The 26,873-nt window shown below is 42.6% G+C and overlaps 1 protein-coding gene across 15 annotated transcripts in view; it reads right to left on the reverse strand.

Annotated features, from left to right (window-relative positions):
* pitpnm2 (phosphatidylinositol transfer protein, membrane-associated 2) overlaps positions 1 to 26,873 on the reverse strand; it is a 104,890-nt gene that overhangs the window by 23,912 nt on the left and 54,105 nt on the right. For 12 of the 15 annotated variants that reach the window (XM_088617980.1, XM_088617983.1, XM_088617979.1 and 9 more), the window contains 8 exons: positions 17,218 to 17,432; positions 13,320 to 13,441; positions 10,920 to 11,153; positions 7,122 to 7,451; positions 3,510 to 3,605; positions 3,024 to 3,128; positions 1,767 to 1,837; positions 1,262 to 1,333 (listed from right to left, as the gene is read on the reverse strand). In XM_088617980.1, coding sequence (XP_088474106.1) covers positions 1,262 to 1,333; positions 1,767 to 1,837; positions 3,024 to 3,128; positions 3,510 to 3,605; positions 7,122 to 7,451; positions 10,920 to 11,153; positions 13,320 to 13,441; positions 17,218 to 17,432 — 1,245 coding nt within the window. The remainder of the gene's footprint in view (positions 1 to 1,261; positions 1,334 to 1,766; positions 1,838 to 3,023; positions 3,129 to 3,509; positions 3,606 to 7,121; positions 7,452 to 10,919; positions 11,154 to 13,319; positions 13,442 to 17,217; positions 17,433 to 26,873) is intronic. The other 3 variants (XM_088617982.1, XM_088617981.1, XM_088617986.1) reach the window with 1 other exon arrangement.

Below are 26,873 nucleotides of genomic sequence, written 5' to 3' on the forward strand. Positions count from 1 at the left end.
GTTACATCATCTTAAATTTGCCATGTGTTTCTTGGTTAAAAACACTAAAGGTCTATGACTTATGAAATAAGGCGAGCTGCTTTTCACTTACATCTCAGCAGCTGAGTGTTCTGCTTCATGTACCTCAGTCAGCGTTTACAGGCAATGCTGATCACTAATCCCAGAGCCTGTCTGAGTTGCATTTCAGCCCTGCAGTTTCACAGCTCAACCTAGCTGGATGCTTAACCGTTTCAGTATGAGACATGCAGACCAATATTCTTGGCAACAGAACGGAGATGTATGTACAGGGTACAGTACAGTAACCTCAAGTACAATACATAATGTCATTACTGTTAATAATAATCCTAAACTTGGAAGACAATAAACTTATTTTTCTTATTTGGAGTATTAGTGAAGACTCTACAACTACTAATAGCCATTTAAAGCAAAGAAGGAACTTAAACGCTGAAATGAACGAATACTATTTCTAGTATTCACATATTTAGTTCATCACATTATCTGCAGTTAAATGTAAAGGAAATGTTTTGAATTTATTAATTTTAATTTAATGTTGCAGTGACAAAGTTCCATCCATTTTCACTTACATTTTCACAAACCAGTGCTTTTCCTGGAGGGGAACATGGCATAATGCCAAAATCATTTCCAAAACCATTGTCAGATGTCAAGCTGAAACTCTTCTAGGAGTTTCTCTTCTAGTAGCTAGAGTCCTAGCTGCATAGTTAAATATCTAAAATGATCACGGAAAACATCCTAACATAGCAGAAAAATGTTTCATGAGTTTAAAGAATTACTGGTTTGAAGAGCGACTGATTTCCACCTGATAACAAACACCAGATGCCTGAAACAGATGCTTACAAGCTGTGTCACGGTGCAGCAATCAAATGTGTCCCCTCTCAGGAAATTTAACCAGACCACTAATTTGATCAACTGTTGATTAAATAATAAATTAAGCTTTTAAATCTTCTCACACAGACTCCAAACATTTGGGACATCCAAATTATGTGGGACAGCAACATTTTAAAGGATACACTGAGTTTGATTATTACCTAAATGCTCTTCTTTGTTTTTAGCTGTTCCGCATCTTTCTGACTTTTCACATAGTTCACACATGTCCAAAAGACTCTGAACGCTTCTACATACTCTAGTCTGGCACAAGTGGGGGTTCTCTGTCCAATTCTAATGCTCTAGCAGGGTTAGTCTATGATCTAATCTCTAAGCCACACAAACCACAAGTGCAGGAGCTCTTGTATTTTTTACTTACTGCCGTCACTCTTGTCACTGTAATGGTAGGGAGGGCAGAACTATCGTTGGTACCTTTAACAGAGGTTTGAATCTGTACACAACAGTACAGGTTAAGATGGAGATTGCAAAGCAAAAAAAAGTCCTCTCTATCTCAAGCAGCCCTGGGTGCTAGTTAGCAACAGGACTGTTTGGCCCAGCTAATCAACCTGTGCAATCACTTATTAACCATGCAGCTATAGTTGCAACCATATAATGCATTAAACATGCCTGAATAGAGCCACTCTCATCTCCGTGTAATGAGCTGCAGACAGAGCAGATCTTGGAACAGTTTTGAATGCTAAAAAGCAGAAATACATTAAAATATGTGAATAGAATACACGAGTAAAAATGATCTTCAGGAAGCTGAGTTTTTGAGGTAAATAGTACCATAGCTAAACAACTGTAATTGAATTTGATTTGCATCCATTAGGTTCCATTAAGCATTAGTTCTTGTGTGACAGTTACAGTATAGGACAACCATGTACCTCAATCATGCTGAGTCTTTCCACACTTGAAGTGACATTGTAGCACACTGAGGTGTCCTGGTAAAGATCTCCTGAAAATAAAGAGAACTGAATCAGATTCAAGGGAATATAGGAAGAACGCCCCAGGTATCAGTAAAATGCCCAGTGCAATATGTTTTTGGCCATTCACTATTATCGCTGACTTTATTTCTGATTTTCTTGAAAGTTTCATGAAAAGCCTACAGGTTTCTGGGTTTATTTGCAGAGTAAGATAGAGCATCTCAGTTAACAAAATAATCTCAAATTTAACATAACACTTAGATCACTTCTACTTAGATCTGCATAACTATCACCATAATTTGGACAAACTAAAACAAGTTTGGTTGCTTAGACTGGTATGAACAACTGTGTTCTGTAACCTGTCCCGCCTTAATTGAGTGTATGATATCAATCACAGGACCTTTTAGTAAGACACATGAAAAAATACACTCTTATTAAACTCCATTAAGATGACAACGCACATAGTCTCTATCACATGCAGTCAACTATAAGGGTTCAGCCACATTGTTCTTTTAAGGCTAATCCTATTAACAAAAGCTCAGGAATTTACAAGAGGGTAAGGTTCAATGACACTGAGTCAACAGAATAACCAACCCTTAAAGGCAGGAGCAGGAAAGAATAGCACTTCATTATCCATTGTGTAAGCTTTTTGCTTATGTATCTGCCTTCACATAAAACAGAACTTCGTACTTTGATCATCGTTTGTTTCTCATAGAAATTTCAGCCAACTCGTGACTCCTGAAAATTAAATGACGCTCCAAGGACAGATTCACCAAAATGTCACACAGCAGAAAACAAGCAGACCAACTGTCAATAATCAATGCACTGAACTTTAAAAGCACGGGATTTTTCTAACTCGATTTTTGTTTCAGTTAAGGTCTGTGCGTCGCGCAGAGTATTCTTCTTTGATAAAACCTGCATCCAAATGTGAAATCGGTTCACAAACTCACCTTCAGCGATTTCTACGTTCAACACTAAGGCAACATGGGATTTTGTGTTCAGCTTGACTAACTCTCCCGAGGGGGGAAGCCTTCAATGTGCTTTTAAAAACCAGTTATTTACCTGTTGCAAGCATAAATCTAGACTGACCTGGAAAAATACAAGCAGACTTGCATAACCTATTAGCAGTTCACGCAAGAGCCTAAGGCTCTTTTCAGTCACAAAAAGAGCAAGAGCACCTTTCAAGGCTTTTAAATTTACTCCCGCTGATATGCCTACCCTGGACCTCATCTGTGTCTGTGTTCTCTATCTTATCCATCAGGTCATTGGAACTCCACTTGGTGATCTCTTTTGAAAAGATCTCCTCGTTGTCTGACAGGTCCTCTGTGGAAAAGAATACAAAGATAATGTTAATGTTGAATTTCCCTACAAGGCGGAGAAACAGGATATAAAGGGGACAATTAAAACTGGAAACGTAGGCTTGCATCTTTCTCATTAAATTATTGCCATAACGGTGATGAGTTGTTATTATTATCACTCTCATCTTTGGATCACAAGTCACAGTTCCAACGTGCTGCTGCGATTTGATTGGCCCAGGCGGCAGTTGTTACCAGGCCAAAAACACCCTGCGCCAAAGAGAGCTGGCGCTCTTGCTCTCTGCGCCTCGGTGGGTGCTGCAGCGTTGGCAGGATGGGTGCGTACTCTGGCATCCCGCACAATACCATCCTTTTCTTGGATGGAGGCTAGGCCGGGGGAGCCGCTCACCGTGTGCGTCGAAGAACTCGTCGTCCGAGCTGTCCTCCGAGTCCCGCGCGATGCTCTGCATCCTCCACTCTGATATGCTGTGACGAGAGGGGCTCCCTGCCACCCGGGAGAGGAAAACAAAGCGGGCCTTTAGCGTGGCGCTGCCGGAAAAGCGCCAGAGCTTTGCTGGCTCTCCTGCGGGGATCCTAAGTGGATGCACTGTAGTGCTGAGATGACGAGGCCTGGCTGAAAGCCGGGAGGAATTGAAGGCTTGGTGTGAAGTTAAAGCTGTCGTGCTTTCCCAAGCTGGGGTGACTGAAAAAGCAGCAGTACTGTGGCCCTGATGCCGGCCTGCCGCAGAGCCTGTTAACTCTGCTGTGGGGATCTGAAGAACTACCTTGTTTTCTTGTAAATAACTCCTTCCACTTACAGTATAGAGCTCTTTTCTGAACACTCTGCTTTACAGTGCTTGGGGACTCCCCTCCACCACCACAAAGGGTGCTCTAAATTAGAGCAAATAGGGGAGATAAACAATTAAAAAAGTGTGGTGTGATTAGAGACAGACAGACAGATCTCTTGGGGCTTACTTTGCCTCCAAACACAGCCAAAACGTCCTTTGCCACTGTATTATAAGTGATGTTCAGTCTGGTTACAAATGCTATATAACTTGATCTGTCCTGTGATATTTGTATAGGGAATGCCTTATATATTACAGCACCATAAATCTAAGACATTTAACCCATTTTAAAACAAATGAGACAAGCTGTATGGAGTAACTCAAGTATACTTGAGGGGTCAGTGTTATAACATCCCTCAGAAAAAAACACCACAGAGGAAGAAACCTCATGTTCGAAGATGTCAAAGATCTGTAAAACATAGGCTATTGCAGACAGGAGAACGCTTTTGACAGCCAGAGACAGCACATTTTTCGCAACAAAAAGTTAAAATAAGATTATCACTCTTAGACAAAAATCACATGATAAATGCAATAATCCATGAAACTGATAATGTTTGTAACTGGATTGAGAAACAGAGGGCCATTTAAAATACTGGGATTATTACTGCAATCCCACACCATGAATGAGTGCATAGTTTATGACACAGTTGAATATGCTAGTATTCCTAATCAAAATGTAATCTGACTCCTTCAATCAGCAAAAGCACAATGCCGTACTAAATCCAACAAAATTTTGCTCGTGCCTTTATTTTGCGAAATGTGCAGAACAAGGCCCCGATAAACAATTTCACCGGGACTGTAACCACTACTGCTAGAAAAAAAACGTTTATAGAACATATTCTGGCTGTTTGAATGTCACAAGCGTTCGGTGCCATTTTGTCCTCAGAAAGCAGTGCCAGGAGGTGGGATTTCACAGTTTCTGGCCCCGGGGCAGACCTGATCTGGGAAACGGGAAGCAGGCCACCCACTGCAAGCTGTTTTCTGAGCGTGTCCTATTTGTGTACAGCAGGGGCTAAGCTTCAAGCTCCTTCCTTCCTGCTTCGTCGAAAGAGAGAGAGAGAGGAGGCTAATTGCAGCGCGGTCTCGGCTCGCCTGCTCCCCTCCTCAATCACCCCAGCCCCCTTCGGAATGCGGCGGGCACGACAGCGGCTCGTTTCCCCGGCGCTGACGTCAGCGCCGCCAGGCTAATAGTTTCTATAAATACAGAGGGAAGTGCGGCCCAGCCCAGATGGTGACAGCATTCTCACTTTGCTCGGGAGGTCACTCGCAGGGAGCGCGGCTGATAAAACTGTCAGCGTGAAAAGAAACCTCAAGAGAGGCAGCTGTCACGACACCACGCAGGGGCGAGGCAAATAAATACGGTGCCCCAGGGCAGCGCCACGTCACTTCATCCAGGTGACAGCAGGCGCAGAGGCTCCTCCCCTGGTGTGGCCTCTGTATGTTTTTTTTTTTACTTGCTATTTTTTTTTAAACCAGGAACATAGGAATCAAAAATGTCTTTTTGTCAGTTTAAGAGTTACCGGTACGACCTCTGCAAGCAAACTTATCAAAGGTGTTAGCCACTTCCTGAATGTCTTGTCATGGCCGGCTTAGCTACAGTTTCAGCGGGGACACTTGATAAGTATTATCTTGTTCCTCTAAAAACAACGAAGTATTAAATTAAACTGCCCCTAGGCAAAGCTTTCAGTCAGTATGTTTTAATTAACTTAGCTACAAATGCAGAGGGCTCTGCAGGAGGACTAGACCTATGTATATCAGAGGCCCGCCATCTGTCCAGAATACAGGCTCTCAGCACCCCTGTGCTACACTGTCCCCACACGCAGGAGGTCTATCAGCATCAGCCTGCTGGTATTACTCTGAGTCACGGAGCATGGCAGCACGATTGCCTAGAGAAAGCAGTAACGATTCTCTTTCTTTACCTTCTACACCTCCTCACTGCACAGACAGACTGAGTCTGACCTTGAAGGCCATTGTCCTGCATTTGGGGGTCTGCTGTGCTAAAGAAGCCTGTACCCCAAAATGCTACTGCTAGATGTTCTAATGCAAGGGGAAAAATCAAGGGAAAGAACGAAAATCATCATTGCTAACAAGTTTACCAAACTGTCCACAGCGTTCTAAATAAGGTTAAATAATGCATGCACAATTAGAATGTAACATCCTTTGATTTAAATTCCACACTTTTCGCTATGCAGTATATCGTAACATTATGGTTTCATTTTTTCTAAAATGTTGTTAAAAATAAAATGATGTGTCAACAAAAACCCATAAGCCTTTCTGATGGAGAGAGCAGCTCTCTATAGCTAGCGCTCTCGGTGACATGAGGGTCGTATGTTCAAGTCCCAGGTGGGGTGCTGCTCTTGTAGCTACCTTTGAGCAAGGAATTTCACTACGGCTGCTCCAGGGATGTTGTGGAAATTGGTGCCCTCTGGTTTGTCTTTCCAAATTTTGGTGGACAAGTAGGAGGCACTCTTAACTCTGGACCACAACTGGACAAAACAATCTCCTGTACGAGGACAGTGGACACTGTTCTGAAGGAGTTGACATACTTCCTAAGAGGTCGACTAAAGCTAAACTCACTTTTTGCCATTTAACCATTAATAAGGGCAAGAGCATTAACACTAGGCATGCTTGTCTCTTTCTATTTCCCCCCTTAATTAAACTCCCTTCTGCATCTGTTTGATGGCTGATGTGGCTCCCTCTTAAATCTGAAGCCCTTTGGGATATTTTGGATGAAACGTGTTATATACACTTCAATGAGAATTGTTCAGAATTGACCAACCTTATGACTTAACTTAAAAAGTAACTAAAAGAATAAAAACACAACTTTTTACATTTTGTATTTGTACCTGCTACCTGCATGTTACACTCTTTACATGTCTACATTAAATGCCATCTGCCCGTGTTTGCCCAGTCTTCAAGACTCTCTGAGCTTTTCTCCAAGTCTTTTTCTTCTTCTCCACTGTTCTTTAATCACTCTTTGCCCATTCTCATGAAAAAACACTTCACCGACTGTACAAGGATCTAATCTCTTGATAGAAATCAGAGAAGACAAGCCATGGTCCTAACACAGACCCCTGAGGTACTCCACGGAATTGACAGCCAATATAACTGAAGCAGCCTGAGCGAGAGAAAGGAAACGAAGATAAAGTGGCCCTTAGAGCCCCGACGGAGCTCACCTCCTCTCTTGGACGAGCGGGAGGACTTGGAAGAAGTGGACCACTGTTTGGTCAGCCCGCCTCTGGTCTGCAGGGAGTCAGCCATGTCGCTGCGCGGCTCCTCGGCCTCGATGGAAGAGATGGCCTTGGCCTCCTGGTCCTTGTCTCCCGGGGAGGCAGCCGCCCCGTTCTGCTCGCCCTCCTCGCTGCAGCTGAACTGCGCCATCTTCTGGGCCAGCATCAGCTGCGTCTCGTGCTCCAGCTGGCGGATGTCCTCGATCGTCAGGCCATACCACTCGTCCTGCCAGCACCAGGCCTGGCGGTGGGCCCTCACCATCACCTTCCGCAGGCCTGCAGGGGGCGACGAGGAGAACTGGCGTCACGGGAGGCGGAGGTTGAAACACCCCGCTGTCGGACGTCGAAGGGGCCCGGGAGCCAATACAATTAGCATCTTCAGTTTCAAATGGCACATCAAAGTCAATTTTTTAACTAGCTCATTATCATTTACCAGACAGTTACCCGTAAACTTCAATCTTCCAAATCTGTGACGATTCCATCACACCAGTGCAGCATCGGGCTAAAACGTCTCCCATTTTCTGGTACAGTAGTCCTTTATCTGCAAATAAGCCTGAATACTAAGCCTGATTTCCTTTTTGAAAGCAGACGTGATTTCTTAATTCACATCACCACTGAGCGATGACGCAAGATGATTACTGACACAGCGGCTTGGGCTATGAAGCTGACATCTGTGGGCCTGAGCCGCGCACCACGCCAAACTGGCACGCCCATCAGTCATGTGCCCGTGACAGCTCTGCTTTAAATGTCTGCCACACTGACATTCTCAAACAATTTTTCAGTTCTACATGACACAAAATAATTGGGCTGCTAGCCACAGCAGACTAATGTGTGAATTATTGGGTGCAGCAACCATAACACTGGGCTGAACAGTTCCCAAACTGTGCTCCTTCACCTTTTACAAAAATAACGAAGAACACTCATTGATTTTCAGTCCTCCTACTGGACTGACATGGAAGGATTAAGAACTGAAGAACAAAGAAGCACAACAGAAGCACACTCTTTCTGGCCAGGGGTGGGTAACTCCACCATTTGCGGCTGGAGTGATACCGAAGGGATGTCATCATTTTAAGTGTGCCCTCATACCAAAGACAAGGAATATGCCATTTGGGATAACAGAATCTCAGTGGAAAGCAATTATATTGAGCTATAAGTGAGTATATCTAGTGTTATTACACGTTTTACTCTAAAAAAATCCTAAAGCAACTGCAATTAGGAGAAAACGGTAGACAGAAATGTCAGCAACTCAGCAGCCTGTGCATGAAGCTCTTTCAAATCTGTCTGTAGATATTTCTGTGCTCTTTCCTTAGCCAATTTTGCAGCGTTTAAGACCAGATTAATTTTAAAGGGCAAAATGCTAAAGAATACATCAGCCTGGCTGAACTGATGCTGGGATATATACTCAAGAGGCATGTTAGCTTAGTGCCGTGGTTTATTCTGCAAACATACCCTCTCTGCATTTCATACCTCTTAATGCCACCACTGTGGCAGGTCTGGGGACCCAGGGTTTTGTATAAAGAGAAGATCATGAGTTAACTGTACTGCCAACATATATATATATATGTTTTTTAGACCTGCCAAAATGCATGCTGAGTACAAAAAGGCATCAACGTGTTGCAGGCAGTCTGCTACAAAATCTACACAGAGACTGGTATTTTTGCACGCTTTTATATTAGTGCTCTATTTTGAGAAATGGCGTAAGCAGTCGTGCATAACTCCAGCCCTAGCACAAAATGAATTGAGCACACCGTAATTATTTTCAGCAACTGTGGGGATCTAGCTGTCTTAAAAAGATATACAGAGATGCTCTGAAATCAAAAGTGCAGCAGCTGGGAATGACATAAAGGCCATACAACACAAAAAAGTTAAAATTAGTAACTGACAATGAGCCAGAAAGAGGAAATGAACTCAGAATGCAGTCACTGGGGCTATGATTTTGTGGTGTGGTTTTGCATAGATAAAACACCTTCAATAGGTTCTCATTTAAAGCAAGTTAATTATTAAGGAGATAGTCACACGGCTTCTAGACTTCTAAGCGTCCAGATTTTCAGAAAACTAGCTGACACCTGGTATCCACCTACACACTGCGATAAGAACACCACTTAGGCCTAAAATAAACCAAGAATATGTCTTGAATGGAAATCAAGCTGATGATAGGAATTAGTGCCTGCAATTCTCTGTTTATATAACTATAATCAAAGCTGTGTTTTTCCCCTCCTCAACAGCACTGACATTTGAAAGCGCTCGGCAGGCGAGGAGGAGGGAAAGTTTAAAATAGGAAATGCAAATCTGAGAGGAGGAGGAGGAAGAGGAGATGGATCATATGCTGCAGAGGGACTTAAGTTTTCTGAGATTTTCACAGAAAATGGAAAGCAGTAGCTGCACTGTCTGGACACCTGATTTATGTTTGTTCTGGGCGCTGTTTAGAAAAGACAGGCAGAAGGTTTGCCTGACTCTCGGAGAACTATTTTCTCTTCATATGTCACCTTGTGAATGCTTTGGTCCAGGTTCCATTCACTTACTCACAACTGAGACATGGAGAGTGCTTTTAGGACTGTGTGTGTCAGAAAAGGCATTGTACACAGGCACACACAGCAAGATCCACTCATTGACTGGTGAATACAGGAACCCCTACCGATACCTTAATTGAGTCTGGGCAAGTGAATTTTTATACCACTTATAATTCTGCCACAATTTCTGCCTGAGGCTATAAATTCTACAGAAACACATCCCAGAACTCACTCCATTCAAATAATCAGTTTAGATAAATGCCCCTCATACAGTAGGCTCCCAAGTGCTTTTAAGTGTGCTTTAAGGATTAGTTCAGGTAATATAAGGGAGAAGACAGGGTTTAAAGACCTTTACAAAAAACAACAGATTAATGGAGTGAAGCAGTCTCTTCAGTCAGTAAATCTTTTGCTATAAACCGAAGTCCTTCTGGCTTGATGTACTGTAATGTGAGTTTAGGCAGAGAAGGAACTTGAATTATAATGAGCCAAGAAGAAGGTCGTCCGCAATGGTTCAGTGGGTGAGGTGGGCAAGCCATGTCTGACTGCCATATTGTACAGTATGTACTGTTACTATTCAATAACTTGAAATATAATTAATAAGCCTCTTTTCAATCCAAGAATACTAAAATGCAGATGGCACAGTCGCACTGTGGTTGGCATTGCTGCCTCACAGCCCTGGGGCCCTGGGTTCACTTCTTGACCTGGGGTGCCATCTTTGTGGAGTTTGTATGTATTCTCCACGTTTGTGTGGGTTTCTTTCAGGTGCTCTGGTTTCTTCCCACAGTCCAAAGCCATGCTAGTAGTTTTAATTCTGGGAAAACTGTGCCTGACGTGAGTGAGTGTGTTTCTGGCTCTGCATGTCCTGCGATGGGACTGGCATCCCGTCCTGGTCGTACCCTGCCTTGCCAGTATAGGCCCTGGCTCCCCTGAGACCCTGAATCGGAAGAAATAGTTAAAAAATGGATAGACAGACCATGGAACGTGACAGTCAGGTTCTCTTTCTTGAGAATCTCAGCCTTGACACATCTGGTGGCCCCCAAAGGGAGTGTAAAGCACTGTAGCACAAGACTGTAAGCACCAAACCACCAGCAGGCTTCGACTTCAAGCCAACATGCTGTGACTGACGCTCATGGTCACCCAGGCCCCTGCAGTCCCTGTGCAACTGCACTCCAGCTGTTCTGCTGGCATTTGGGAATTTTGCAGCTGCAGGAAGGATTAAGAGAGCACCACGCACCGACGTCATGGATGAACCTCTCGATCTTGGACTGCATCCCCCAGTAGCGGAACTCCACTTTGCACAGCTTGTAGGCACACATGATAGGCATCTTGCCGGGGTTGTTGTTGAACTCCTCAATCCAGTCCTCTGTCAGGGGGCCCCTCTTGGTTTTGATGGACTTGTACAGTTTGGGGTCTTCCTCGGCTTTGTATTCGTGCGGGGGGATGGGATCCTTCACGATATCGATGGGATCTGCGTGGGATTGAATAACCCGGTTAATTTCAGAAACGTGTGGGCTTTGGGATTTTTATCACAAAACTCTTTGACCTTGGCCATTGCTGGAAATGATCTGATCTTTTTCAGACACTGCTAATTAGAAGAAGAATATGACAGTATAGTCGTGGCTAATAGCCTCTAGGTGCCTTTGCTTATGTCCATGGTGTTTAGGAACTGCCTGACATAGACAGGCAGGACCATGGGTGAGTGTTTTCCATCATTTAACACTGATGATGAATAACGATGAATGAACAAATTTTCATCGTTTAATGACATTATTTCTTCTGTGAGACCTTAACATCATCTCAGAGTTATTCAGATTCCTCTTTCAAAGACTCACAGGAATGCCTGGATTTAATTTTCAAAAGAAAATAATGCTTTCAAATCCACAAACACATAGAGCAAAAAGCTGCACTGATGATTTATCTGCAAAGGAACAAGTAGTATATGATAAAAAGTAGAAACAAAGATTGAAACCCAATGTTTTGGCTGTGAAGACTTAAGACTTAAGACAAAACTTAAGAAGGTTTTACAGCTAAAGCATTGTGTTAATCTTTTTAGAATTACTCTAATTTACATACAATTACACTACTGTTTGCTCTAAGACTGCTTTGAATAATTATCTATTTAAAGGTCAGGTAATATGTCACTGTTTTATACTGTATGCAATTGAAGACTGCCCCTAGTGAGCTTTCCTGTGCCCATTTCATGAAAAAAGCATCATGTTAAACGTTTGTGGTCCAGATTGAAGAGGGCGCCAGCACAGCTCATGTAACAGAAAGGTGAAAAAGACCCTGCTGCTCTGTTCGTCACTGCTACACAAACTGCCAACATATCTTTAAGAATTCTGGAAGAGGCTTCTCTGAATCAGAGGCAAAGACATGCTGAGCTCCTCTCCAGAGAAACATCACCATTTCGCTAACAGGACCCTCTGGGTATCTCTGATAAAGGAAAGCAAAACCCCCCAACCATGTGGTGTGTCTGCATGGTTAAACATAACAGCTGTGTTGCTGGGTGATGAAACCTATATAAAATTATAAACCAGAGGGTATGTTAAACTTTAGCAGCCACTGCTGTGTGTGTCACTGTTAAGAGCAAACAGAGAAAGAGCCTTTAAACACTGCAATTGGTACCACGGCTGTGTCAGCCTTTAGTTAAATCATTTACCTAAACTGGATCTCAGTTTATTCTCATTATATTCTTGTGAAACAATTAAGTTAAAAATAACAGACATTGTTTTTTATATCGAACCGTTAGCCAGACATACTGAAGCCACGTTTTTCTTTTTTAATTTCTAGAGAAACCACAGAACTTTGAATATTTAGTTAATTTATTTCAAAGTGTACCCTTGTGTTTTACTGGCAGTGAATGAGGTGAATTCTGCCTGATGTATTCCTTGAGTTAACGTTGAAGTAACACAGCTGTACACTTCAGTGACAATATAAAGAATACAAGTAGAAAATACTGTAGCTAGTCCCTGTCACCTCAGCTTCCAATTCATTTCATGAGAAGATCCAAATGAGGCATTTATTTGGTGACATGATTGCTCTTAGAACAGCGTTAAGTCTGGGTCCAGACAGCAACTACAACTAATCTGATGTGAAGGAGCTGCGTGATTGTGTGCTGAGGGCCCTTGCTCTCACTTAATGAAGTGGCCTCTTAACCTCAATTTTAGCCATCTTCCTATTATCAGAGGGAGAGAAGGAGCCTTTATCCCCGACGCTAAATGGAAAACCTGTCTGCAGGTGAGCCCTAACCCCGTGGCCTTGTGAAAGATTTACACCAAACAGGTTCAAAACCATTTCACCTCCACACAGGGGGCACTGGGGCTGTAGACAAAATAAAACTGGATTGGTCAAAGCCAGCAAAGTCACTGTATTGTCGATTACACTCTGTAAGTCACTTCAGAACTTCAACTGTTTAGCTAAGCACTATGTACAGTCCAACGTGCAATATGGCCTGTGTAGTTTAAAGAGTTTTATTATGACACGCCGATAAAGGTCAAAGCATTTTTCCTTCATAGGTTGATAATAAATTCCACAAACACTGGAAGCAAAAAAAAATATCTAAATCTAGATATAACTACAACAAAAGCATGGAGAAGGAATCCAGAAGGTGTTGAGTCAGACAAGATTAACGTACCTAGAACCCTCTGCCTCCTCTCTGCAGACAACAAGTTGAAAACATCCACCTGGTCTCCGGGGTCTGGTTTGTAATAAGTTTCAATATCGATAGAGAACTTCTCCACAAAAGGGCAGGTATATCTGAAAAACAGAAGCACACAGCCGAGCCTGAGAATAGCACATGGAATGCTTCTCTGTGCACGCAGCTGTATATAATCTGTAAAACAAATTACTGCCCGTCTGAACTTCCTAAATGTGTCATTTCAATCAACAGTATCACAAAACATCACTATAACCCCCCTTTCCTGAGGTCTACCTTCGTAGACTCTTGCTCTTCTAGGCAAGTGTTGCTCATCTCAGAAAGCCATCAGTGTTGCCTTCTTGCATTCTTGCAAAATGGTTAGGGAGATCAGCTGGGTTTCTGTAACTAGTACTAACTGCTGCTACTGGTCATGATTCTGCGATCTGTGTGCAGAAACAAAACCTGCCTAACCTGATCAAGGTAAAAATAAATAACAGTGCCTTTGTTTAGCATTTATGCATTTAATTCAAAACGGAGTTTAGTCTGATATTACAAAAAAGTAACATGATACAAAGTTCTGAGCTACCTCATGATCCACAAAGAGAGAAAAAAGAAAACTCTCTATCGTACACCCTCTTCATAGTTTATCCTATTCACACAGCACTAGACTAAACTGAGACAAAAGAGTGCTTGCGTGTGTAATCTGTCCCTGAGTTCTAAGGTGATTATTAATCTGTGAAAGCTGCACTTGATACTGGGAAGGCCCAAGGTCAAGTGCTGGAGACAATTATCTCCGACAGGAGGCTGCATTTCTCTCTTCCCTGAAGATGCACTCTTATTGTAATGTGCTGTTTGAAATGTGGGGGCCAGCGCTGGCTGTGTCACATCTCTTTAATTTAGCAGGTGAGATGGGTGGGTTGCTGTCTGATTGATCTGTGAAAGCCTTTCTTTTTTCAAATCCTTTATATAACCATATGGATCAATTGAGAACAAATTCTCATTTACAGTGGTGACCTGGAGGGTACCCATTTAGACAGCAGGGCATTTGCTGGAGCAATCTGAGTGAAGTACCTTGTGAAAGAATACAAGAGCAGCATCCTGCCTTGGATTAAGACTCCTGAATCTCTGGACCACAGAACAGAGTCCTAACCACCTCTCCAAACAGCTGCTCCATGTTTAAGAGAAGCTGCTGGGCGAGTCTCCCAGATGAGCTGGATCCTTAGGCCTGCTTGCCCTGAAAGTCTCTCACCTAGGCTGGAGAGGTCTGGGTCTGCACTAGCCTTAAGAAGCATCTCTACACAGAACGTCAAGCAGAACAGCTAGAAATACTCATGTTAACCACGAATGACAAGTACTTCTGGAATCCAGCTTCTAGATGACTTCAGAAAGGTTAAGAATCGTTGCTGCGATGGTTTCATTTGTTGTTGTTTACAGCTAGGGTTCAGAAACACAGTTTTCAAGGATGCTTTGAAATGAGATGCAATGAATTGAGATGGACAGATTGGACTATTATTTATTAATACAATAATATAACTAATATAAAATAACCATTTTTATTTATCAACACAAAACGTACACATCATTTACAAGAGGAAAGGGTGAAAAACGAAAGCATACAGCCGAACCACTTTTGTCTCTTTTGAAAAAGATTTTTTGTCAACGGGGTGTTACATCCTGAAATAAAGGAATATAGACATTTCTGGTTCCAGTCTATTTGTCAGTGGTCTTGTAAGGTCTGTTCATCTTTGGTGCAGTGTGGTAAAAACAGCAGGGCTGTGGAGACTCGCAAGCATGACTGCCCAGTGTACCCAGTCTGTTCACCTCAGGAGGCCCTTTGGACATTTTGTCATGAAGGAATCAAAACACAACCACAAACAATTAAAAACAATCAATGCTGTAAGTTATAAACACATAAATTAACTTCTCAGGGTGTCCCTGGTCTTTTAACGCAGTGAATTGAATTTTAGCCCGCATCAACCCCCCAAGTTATGTGTTTAACTGAACCCTTTTTTGTTTTTGGAAATCAGACCATTCCTGTTTTCTGATTATCCAGAGTGCTCTGGATAATCAGGGGTTTTTTGGGGGGTCAGTACAGAAGACCAGAATGGAACGAACAATCTCCTGTCTCAGAGGAGCACTGTGGCTGAGCTTAAAGGCAGCCACAGCTGAAGTGCCAGGCTGCTAACAGGAGACTTTATCAGAATCTTCAGCTGGAGCTGCTGCCCCTCTCTGATAAGCCTGTCACCCACCCCTTCCTCCGTCCCGCTTCCTTTCCACAACGATGGCTTGACAAAAGGAGCATGTGTTCGACAGGCGTTCTGTCCAGAGCCCACAGCACCCCACACCAAGAGATACCACGGATTTCATTCAGAGGACGCACGTCTTCCGACGGCTCTCTCACACACCTCTTCAGTCTGCGTTACATAATTCTGAAACATTTTAGTGGGACCCAAAATTTCCTGGGAAGAATACACCCCCAGATTCTGAACTGGCTCTCTTTGGTTGTTCAGAGTTGAAGAATGTGGCTGAGAGAGTTGCAACTGGAAACAGATTCAACTTTCATTTTTTGTGCTCACCGTTAATTTTAATAAAAGCGTATAAAACATCCACAGGGGCCAGATACGATCCCAGAAGAACAGCAGTTAAGGAACCTTTCATTCTTGTCTTTTAAATTAAAAAAGAAACAGGCAAGCAGTTCATAGTGTTCTCCAATCAAGTTGTTTTTTTGCCTCTAAACTATGAAGAGTAATCTAAGTGATGAGAATTCAGCCTTTTTTCTTTCTAATGGGTTTTTAACAAATACATAAACAAAGGTGTAAAAATAACGTGGACTGGAGACATTAGCAATGTTGATGAGGCACAGATTCGTAGCTTGAGGACAAAATCTCACTTGCTTAGCGCGGCTCAAGGCAATATCTCAGTATGCCTCCTGGGACATGTGCTCACAGAAGCCCACAGAACGGAAATACAACAGTCTGACAGATTCTCACATGTCCCTTTACAGCTTCATACACTAAGGAAGCACACAGGCGCAACACAAAGTCTGGAGGGACAGACAAAATCTCTTCTCAGGTCCTTGTTGCTGGAAAAAACTGTTCGTCAACACTGTATCATTGTATCTTTTTGTCTCCTTATATTTACAAATACGAACACACAGCTCATTAGAATGCCCACATCCAAGCAAAAGAGTAGCGGATATAATCAAATAATAAAATATTCAATGCCTCCTGTTGAATGTCAGCTGACTGATGCAGTGATGATGGGTACCATCTATCAGGTATAGCTACCAGTTCTTATAAGGCACACCAATGACTAACTTTCCCCCTTCATTAACTGGTGGAAGTAGATGCCTTCCTATAACCAATCTCCACAGTTTACTTGCTATGTCTGCTGCTGCACTACTGACTGACATTGTATTTCGTTGTAGCACTTGCCCCCATGACAGTAACTATGAAATTGCTTTCAGACTCTCAGTACAAGTGGTACAGTATATCAAAATTCAATGAATACCTCCAATGGACACATACACTGGGCTGTTTGCACCTTCAATGGACACAGCACCAGGCTTTTTGCACCTCCAATGGACACAGCACCAGGCTTTTTGCACCTTCAATGGGCACATACACTGGGCTGTTTGCACCTTCAATAGACACAGCACCAGGCTTTTTGCACCTTCAATGGGCACATACACTGGGCTGTTTGCACCTTCAAAGGGTACACGCACCAGGCTTTTTGCACCCTCAATCAACATATACACCGGACGTTTTGCACCCTCAACGGACACATACACCAGGCATTTTGCACCTTCAAAGGGTACACGCACCATGCTTTGCATCTTCCCAAGTTACACGGACCAGGAACCTTCAGGTTGGTTTTTTGCGTTTTCTGTTCTCACCTTGTTCTGGTGTAGGGATAGGCATTCCAGGACTCCTCCTCCACTCTCAGAGCAGCCTTGGGAAGGATGGAGCGGAACCAGCTGGGGATGTGCATGCCGATGTGGTAGACTTTGTGAGTGTACTGTCCGGAGCCACCAGGACCGTCTGTGTAGGGCCGGTTCTCCAGGATCTCCACCCCACTGCCCTCGCCGCATGTTTCCTCACGGCTCTTCTTCTGCAATGGAAAGCCCAGGGAAGAGCAATCGTCACTGCAGGCATCACCAGAAGACCAACTCCCTCACGCATTCCCTGATCTCCACAGGGCATTGAGAGTGCGTCTCACCTCATCCTGGTATCTGGTAAAGTTAGTTCCAACTACTGTAGACAGTCTTAACTGAGAAATCTTTCCAAGGCGCACACTCACTTGTGCCTTTCCAGACATCTTGACTAATCCTTCACAACCATCTCCCTTTCTTCAGTCCCAGAAAATATAAACCACAAACTCAAACCCGCACATGAGGCAAGAGCAAAATAAACTTCAACAGTTTTCTTATCTTTGAAGGAAAATGGCTTTACTGTATATCTTGACCAGGAACTGGTAAGACGTAAAAAATGTACAGATAATAAACATAACCTTAAAAAGCAACTGTCAGTTGTTGTCAACCTTTGACCGGGGAGGAAAGACAATCATAAAGAAAACTGAAAGGATACCGGTGATTTTGTCAGACATGTTCTCCGCTGTAAAAGTTCATATGAAAACAGCAGACAACAGCTAATGGTACACAGTGAGATGTAAAAGCTTCCTTAAGGCCTAATGATTTCATGTACTTTACTGACGTGACATGCTGTAAAAAGTGTACGATCCTCTGTCAAGCGCTGAATACACTGAAACTCAATGCCAAATAAGCAGAAAAACTTTAAAGATAAAAAGCAAGAAGCAGAAGCAACTGCTGCTGCATATTTATAGCATCCTTCTGTATCTTAGATCTCCGAAACATTTTAACACTGTAGCTGTCGTCCAGCTGGAGTTTTTATTTTGCTGAAGAAGTGATGGAAATGTAATTTACACATACAGCAACACATTTACAGAAGTCATGTGGGTCAAAACGCATTTGCTGGTAATCATCTTTCATGCACTGTACTGTGCTAGCTTAATGCAGTAGAGTGCATGTGGTTGAAAATAGCATCACAAAATCACGCTCCACAAAACTTGCTTCTGACACGTTGCTATGAATAACTTATACGGAGCAAACTGTTTTTCGCGCACATTGGAAGACAAAAAAAAAAATTCCACTAACACACTCGTACCGTGTTTAACAGCATAAGCGAGTGGAGGACCAAAAAAAAAAAAAAAAAAAAGACTACATGAAAATCTGTTTGTGCACAGCTGTGTCTCTTCTGCATCTTGGCAAACCACTTCTGCCTGCACTTTATCCAGGAGAAAAAATGCAGGATGGTGAAATATTTATGACTCAAAAGCATTTAATATGGTTTATGGTCCGCAATTCTGTAATTTAATTTTCAGGGAAAGACTTTGTTTGGCAGGCATCCAAGCAACCTGACCTGCCTAGGAAAAATGGCAATAGATATTGTATATGCTATCTGGGCAGGAAATCTAGAAGCTGCATCAACAGATCACTGATTAAGACACAAAGGCAGTGACTGATAAGAGAGCTGCACCCGGTTACTGTGCCACCAGAGCGTCAGGCTGGAGCTGTGTATTTTGCGCCACAGAGAAGCAGCTACAGGAACCTGCAGTCCTGCCCGATCAATCTCAAAAGTTTCTGGCAAACATCCGGGTGAAACACTAGATCAGGGTGAAGGCCAGATGGGTTTTCAAACTCCTGGGAGTCAGCAGCTTCCTGACAAAAGATAAGTCACTTGTCGACACCACTCTGCTCTGGCATTCTGAAATAAGCGAAATCGAAAAGACTGCCAATTCAGAGACGCATAGCAGGTGGAGAGTCTAACTACGGACATTAATCCATTGGTGGGGAAAGTTCAAAAGCAAGAGTTTTGCAACTTCCCTTTAACTACAATAATTTGGTAAAGGTGTCTTAAGGAATTGGATGAGCTGACAGATACTGTAAACACCACTTTGTTTTAGGTTTGCTCCAGCCTCTCACTCGAGACTGCTCCATGTCACAAGCTCTGAAAGCAGAATAGCAGTAAAAAGCTTTAACTAAAGACTTATACTGTAGGATATGTTGCAAACAGGCAGACAAGATTTCATTCGTGAGTATTTACATACACAACTATTTTGTATTTATATTTGCAGGACCTTTATAAAAATGGACTGTAACACAGCACATTAGATAACAAAAATTGCTGTAAGGGAAACTGAAACTAAGCTATTTGCTATGTCATAAAGCAGTATGATAAAACATGTCATAAATCAAAAGAAAGGGTTTGTTTGTGAATGTTTGGCACACTGCAACTATGGAAAAAAATGAAGCAAAGGAACGGTGATAAATCTTTCAAAAGGGTTAAACATTATTGATTTTGCTAAGGGAAACAAAACTCTTTGCTTTGAATTTGGTGCAAACATCAGAAACGCCAGTTTCAGTAGGTGTTTAACAACGGTTTTACAGGACTCCTTAATTGCTGCGGGAGGTTATAAATTGCTTTAGAAATGTGTGTTTCCCTCATCCGTTGAAGGTAAACAGGCTTTACAGCAGATGCTGAAGATCCTCCCAGTCTCCCACCCCATTGAAACCCACTCAGCAGACAGTAACATTCGTTTTGCTCACAGGCACACCTTCCATTATCTTCAGGACAGGAAAAAAAAAGAAACCAGAGAAAGTCTAGAAACGATTCTCAGGCTATGACCCCAATTGCTGTACTGCTCCTGCAATAACTGGTTTATTATTCATCAAGCATCCTGTGCATACTGTAAGCGGTGCTCTTGGAGAGGGAAGCCGGGCATTCCTTCAGCACTGGAGTCACTCTGTTCCATCCTCCCCAACTACAGCTTTGCAGGACAGATGGTGACAGAGATCTCTCCCAGCTACAGTAATAGCATTATATTCCTCAGAATGGGGAGCCCAGAGACCAGATGCACCATGATTAGTGAGAATGCCAGTTACTTAAAGGCTTTTATTAAGATGGGTCTCGCAAAACATCAGAGTAAACACAGAGCATCACTCTCGCCCTCTGAAGAGCCATTATTGGATTAAAGTCCCTATCGCAATCACAATTAGCACCGCCATGCTAGGCATTAGGGAAACTCTGTATCTAATAAAGAATTCTGATGAAGAGATGCTTATCATTAATGAATATTACAATTACACTATGCTTCCTAAAGCATAAAGGCCATTAATGCACTGTATGTAGGTTAAATCATTTTGATGCAGTTTTTTTTTAAATAACCAGTTAAAAAACCACTCCATTCAAAAAGTTAATTCACTGTAAAAGTTGAATAACTGGTATGATGCAGAAACTGTCTGTAGCATTAATTGTTGATAGAATTTAAGATGACGGGATATTTTCTCCAGCTCTTGCTAACGTGTTTTGATCATTTTTTCCCCCTTAATTTAAATGATACAATGAAAATTTGCAAATTAACTGCAAAAACACAGGAAACCACTAAAATTAAACATGTAGGATGGCTAATTAGGGTTCTCCTGCTAATATGCTCATTCCGCCTTCTCCTTTCAAAATGATATATCTGCTTTGCAGATCTTCTCCTCGTAATTACGACAAATCAGTTAAGATGAACTGCATGTGACTGTAGCTGTTACTGGTGTGTATGCTACTGTATGCGGAAACCACACGACACATTGCCGCACTGCTTGCCTGGTTCCAGCTCAGTCCTGTCTTTGAAGGGTGTTGCTGTTTTTGTTTACTGGGATGTTGCACAAGCACTGTTTCTAGTTAAGCCTGTTTCTAATTAAGGTTCTGACAAATTCCACACAAGACTTCCAATAAATGGGTACAGTGCTCTCTCGGGTACCACAAAATACTTTTTTTTTACAAAAAGATCATATCTTAAAGGAGTAGTGTATTTGTGTTTTTTAACATCATTGATGAGACTAAGATTCTTGCCATCAGGAGTAAGAGATAATCCTTAATTGTAACAAAGAAGTTACTTTAGGCATTGGGAAACACAGGAATCACATTTTATATATAGCATGAAATGCCACAGGTGGTAGCCTACAATTTGGCCAAAAGTGCAGCGTGACCATTAAGTAGTCTGAGTCTTCTCCTTGGGCTTCCTGGTCACCTGCAGGCATCAGCCCATCATCAGTGACATCAGCCTGTGCTAACCCCCCTGTAAGAAACAGTACTTGCTTGCACTGTGTCAAAAGACAGATGGCCCTGCCAATTTGAAAGGTGTTGGAGTAGGATGTCTGCAAGTCCTCATTCTCTTTGTACAGTACAGGAATTGCAGGCACAAGAAGAGTCCTGAACAAATGTTGCTTCTAAATTTGTTGGGTATAAGAAAAATCAGCAATTCTGAATTAAAAAAGGAAATAAATTCACTACTCTTTAGTAGCTGCTTACAATAAAGCAACTAGGTAAACTCCCGACAGTAATGCAGTGGAGAGATCTGCATGATATCCAGCACTCTTGCACAGAAACAACAATGGAGATGAAACACAGTGGAGGAGAAAAGGGAAACGCAGAGTCATGCAATTAGGAAAGATCAAGAAAAATGTTTAAATTTAACACCTAAGCTACAAACTCCAAGAAACAATGTTTTCACAAATTCAGACTTGCTCCTGATTTAGTGAGAAAAGTCAACCAGAGTAGGACTTGTGCTGCACAAGATGTCTCATGTTCATAAAGGTATCTGAACAGTATGCAGGAGACCAAGCCAAAAGTGTTAAATTAACTATAAAAGACCTAAATAAAAAGAAAAAAAAGTGTAAGCACGCCACATTGCACCTTTTTCCTGTGGAAATCACAAAGGCAACTCCTTCTTTTTGTTTTAAACTACAAGACTGCATTGGCTTTCAGTTCCGACATACAGGAGGAAATCAAGCAGGTCATTGACCTCGTCACTGCTAGCTCAATAGAAGAATAATTCCAGACCCATACAATTCTAAATGTATAATTACGAGTAGAGAAAAACATGAAATAAAGATTCTCATCTCCTTGATCTTTACTCAGAAAAGGCTTAGTTTGTCCTAGTACAGAAGCTCAAGGTCAAGTATGAGACGATCAAGCTGTTATGAAACTCATTACTGTGTGACCACCAATCTTTGAGTGTACCTAGAGCACACGGTGTAAGTAGACGGGTTTTAAAACGAAGCTCAAATGGGAAATAGATCAATCTCATTTTAAGTAAATCTCTTCAGCAGAGGGACAGGGAGGTGGCTGAGCAGGAGCCTGATTTGCATGAATTGTACACACTGGAATACAGGTCTAAAGTGCATAGCCACAGAGAGTGAATTGATTCAAAGATGGGAATCTTCCACAGAGCAGTGAATGATTTGCTGACTTGCACACAGACAGCACGGCACTCCCCATATACCACTGACATCCTTGAAGCCCCCAAGACAAGCAAGCATTCATTAAAAAACCTCAAACAGCGAGCTGAGTTGGAGGACATTGAGTATACTCCAGGAACACAAGAAAACATCAAAGATACATGGAAGCTCATGGCCAAAGCAAGGGCTGCTGTATTGAAGAACCCGTCTTTACTTTTGTAATACGTTTTTCTCTAAGCACCTCGGCTAACATTCTCATCCCCTGCTTGAGTTTGTATGAGAGGTTTTACAGATCGTAACAAGACAGGCTGAAAATATTAAAGATTCATAAAATACACCAAGAGTAATTAAAGGAATTTTCCATGTAGGGGTAAATACTGTACCATATGATACATAATAATACTTAGTGCATGCAGGCCTTCAGACTCACATTCTCAAAAGCAGAAAGAAATGGTATCAGTACATGGATTACTCTAGGAATATTCCTAGCTCTTTCTCTAGCTCTCTGTCCTTCTACCTTTTACAAATTTGTGAATGCATATGCACAACTTAGCAAATGTCATTGTAACAAAGAGAAAAAAACAGCAGAACACACCAACGGAGCCATGCAAGTAAGCACAAAGTTACTTAGACCAAGTGAGTTTTAGTATTCACAAAACATTTAATCAGTTTCGCAAGCGGGAATTTCTCACACAGCCCAGCCATGCCGAATTAAACTGTTCTTATGGTGAAAATGGTTTGAATTTCAACCCATGGCTCTGCCCCTTCACCACCTACTGTATCTTTAGTTTTTATCCAGTCCGCTACTTTGTAAAAACCATTGGTTAATTTAATCCGGCACTCAGAATGCTAACAAAAGCATTCCGCCCGTTACGACTACCCATCGGGTGTTCCAGGTTTTAACTGCAATTCTTGTTAAAGTCGGCCTGGTTTGGCTAACCAGGATCGTGCACATCAGAACAGTTCAAGAATTCCACAGATACACTTTGCAAAAAGTGATGACGCAGCTCCGCAGCAGCAGCACCTGAGTGTCCTGATACTGGGGTGGCAAGTGGCTTACAGAGGCTTCAGCAGCACAGTGCCTAGTGACTAACTCCTAGTGGAGGGAAACACTAGTGACTAATGAAAAACGAGCTAAAACAACATGCTTGCGATCGACTCCAGGTGCTCCAAATCAATAATCATACTCTATCTAGTGGCTGTTCTGGAAACTAGAGGTCGCTCGACTCGCTCCATCAACCATGTGGTTTAGCATGAGAATAGTTTAAAGTGCATCATGTTAATCAACGTGATTCAACTGGCGTCTACCCCTCTTTTTGCACATTTCAGAGTGAAAGTGCTTAGGGCCTACGAGCACCAAAATCGAGCCCTGCTCAGGAGAGAGCCTGTAGACTGGCGGAGAGTTTCTGACACCTTGCTTACTCATCAGGTTGCATCCACACTGCCAGCAGAAGCACCTGCACAGCCTACGGAACGGCTGTGCTTCAGGGACGCCCTGCCTAGCCTGGTTGTGGAGGAATACCTTCGGCAAACAGCAGAGGTCAGCTGTGGCCTTGGACCCTGCCTCCATCAGCCCTGTAAGCAGTGAGCTGCTCCACGCCTTCATTACATCTGACATGTAATTCATTACCAGCAGTCTGCTTTCAGCACCCACAGAGCCGCCTGGAAGCACCAGAGGCTAGCCAGACCAGGGGCTGTGTTCACAGGGGCGCTGGCTTCACACAAGCCCGACAGCGCCTGCAAAAATCATTTCATTAGCCCAGTGACAAATGACACCCTCTCCAGTCAGTCACAATCTGACTGGATCGTTTCAAATCTCTCCGCTGAATGGAATCCAAAAAAGTGGATCTTTCTTCCTCCTCATCCTCCTCTTCTTCCCTGAGAAATGTCAGGTAGCGGTCTCTTCATCCTATCCTCTTCCTCAATTTTGGAAAACTTCAAAAAAGCCAGTACAGATTTATTCTTGTGTTTACATCCTACTTCTACGTTCTGCATTTTCATGCTTGTGGTGTTAAAAGTTTTTTAATTAAAACCTGCTGTAAGGTCAAGAGTAAGACCTTCTTGAAAAACATGTTTTAAGTTAGTTTTTGCTAGATAATTTACAAAACATTAAATGCAATCAATGATTTTATTAAGGTTCACACTACAGTACACACCAATGTATACAATGCCATATTGTATATACAATAAGTTAAAAGAAAGCATGTAAAATACTAATAGAAACAGAAGTGGCAAAACCTTGTGACCTTCCTGTTGGTCAGTGCAAATTCAATCATAGTCAGCCTAAGACACTTATCACTTATACACATACTGTACATTACACTGTAATGAAATAAATACACTTAGATGCTAACTTTAATGAGCTTAGATCAGTAAGCATACTTGAATTCACAAGTCATAACCTCATTTAAATTCACTATTATTGATTAGCAAACGCTGTGAGATGAAGAATGTGATGCAATAAAACATCCTAATGATTGAGAGGCATGAATGGCAAACAGGCTACAGGGATCACACAGACCAGACACTGCAGTTCAAGACTTGTTCAGCTCACAGTGAGGACAGACCTATTTGACACAATCTTCTGGCATCATTTCTGAGCTCCTGCTCACAAGCTGCTGACCTGAGCACCCTCTATTCCCTCGCTTCACATCTTTTCACAGAAAATCAAATCATTAAGGAGAGAAAAATCCATATATGGAGTTGGAACTGCAGTCATTAAAACCGAAGGGGTAAAAAAACACAACAAGCGCTGGCCGGAAAATCACAACACACAAGGCTGGGACAAAAATTTCTGATTAAGGCATTGGTCTCTCTTGGTAACGCTTGGTAGATGAATGATTCGGCACAGCACATTGAAATCCTCTTTTTGATACTGAAAACGGGATTTTGGTGCTGACCCTTGGAATCTGGGGCCTCCTTCTCCTGAGGATTCCAGAGCAAAGGAAGCATGTTAACCCAGCCCGCCTGCAGCCTCATGCTATAGATGGACATTTCTGAACAGCAGCACCGGTTGCCATGGAGACACCGGCTGCATCAGCAACCTAGAGGCTTCAGCAGAGGCTATCTTCTCTCAGCAACCACCCCCCCCACCAACCTCCACCCTTCTCCACTCCGCAAACAAATCATTACTGTGAATGCAACACTCGATGATGTCACCAGTAACCATGGAGCCCAGAGTGCAGGTCTGCAGTGCCCTTTCGGCTGCAATGTACATCCTTCACGCATGACACTGAAAAGGAAGGTCTCTGTTCCTCCAAAAACTGCCTAACCCTGAGGACGGTAGAGGGCTCTCCACAGCAAAAACACCTTAGGGGGTCCATTCTTCTGGAGAGGAGTTTGCACCAATGGTTTCACTGCTATTAAATATTTAGCCATCGGTGCTTCTTCTCACAAAAGAAAGCTAGAAATGCTGTGTCCTTTTTTATTCACACTGATGGGATTTTTCACATTGAAACCATGCTTAGCAGCTACTTTCCCACCTCCCCGTGTAGCCAATGAGAACACTGACTTGAGGGCTGCCTAGTTCCAAGGTAGGATTGCTGTACGGAGGTGATTATCACATTTGTTAGTTGCACCTGTTATTTTGTTCCATATTAAAAGCCAAATCCTACAGGCCCTGCTGTCGTCTCCTTCTTGTCGTGGTCCCCTCAAGAGAACATGACTCAAACTCAGCGATGAACACAGATCTTAACAATCTAAAAGGGGCTGATTCTTAGTGCATTTCACCTCAAGTGACCAGCAAGGCCACTTCCTTAAAATAATGCCTCCCATCATGAATTGATCCACGCACTGCACTACCGCACACCGCAGAAACAAAGTCACTGTCTGACACAATTCTGATACAGTATGCCCACTGATAAGGTACAGGCTCCTGAAGAGTGCAGCTTGACATGTAAAAGTGCGAGCACAGGCCACATATGTAACTAATAAGTTATGGCTACTAGCTAGTAAGAACGTAACCAGGTTTGCTTTCACTGTAAGGATCTGCTTCCTACTGTATATCTGCTACATGCTACTCAGTGCTGGATGAAAAACAGCCATTATGCAGTCTCCTGTATTCCACTCTCTCTCTCACGTCTGCAGCATCTTCACTGTTCCTTCATCAGAAATGCACAGTGCAGCACCTGTGGCACTTTATATGCAACTTGGCCATGACAAGACATCCACAGCAAGGCACTGAAGAAACACAGTACTGCAAATAACTCCAATGGAAATAAAAGGTTTTGTGCATCAGGATTACA

The sequence above is a fragment of the Lepisosteus platostomus genome, chromosome 24 (assembly GCF_059453375.1).
Source record: "Lepisosteus platostomus isolate fLepPlt1 chromosome 24, fLepPlt1.hap1, whole genome shotgun sequence".
In the NCBI taxonomy this organism is placed as follows: domain Eukaryota; kingdom Metazoa; phylum Chordata; class Actinopteri; order Semionotiformes; family Lepisosteidae; genus Lepisosteus; species Lepisosteus platostomus.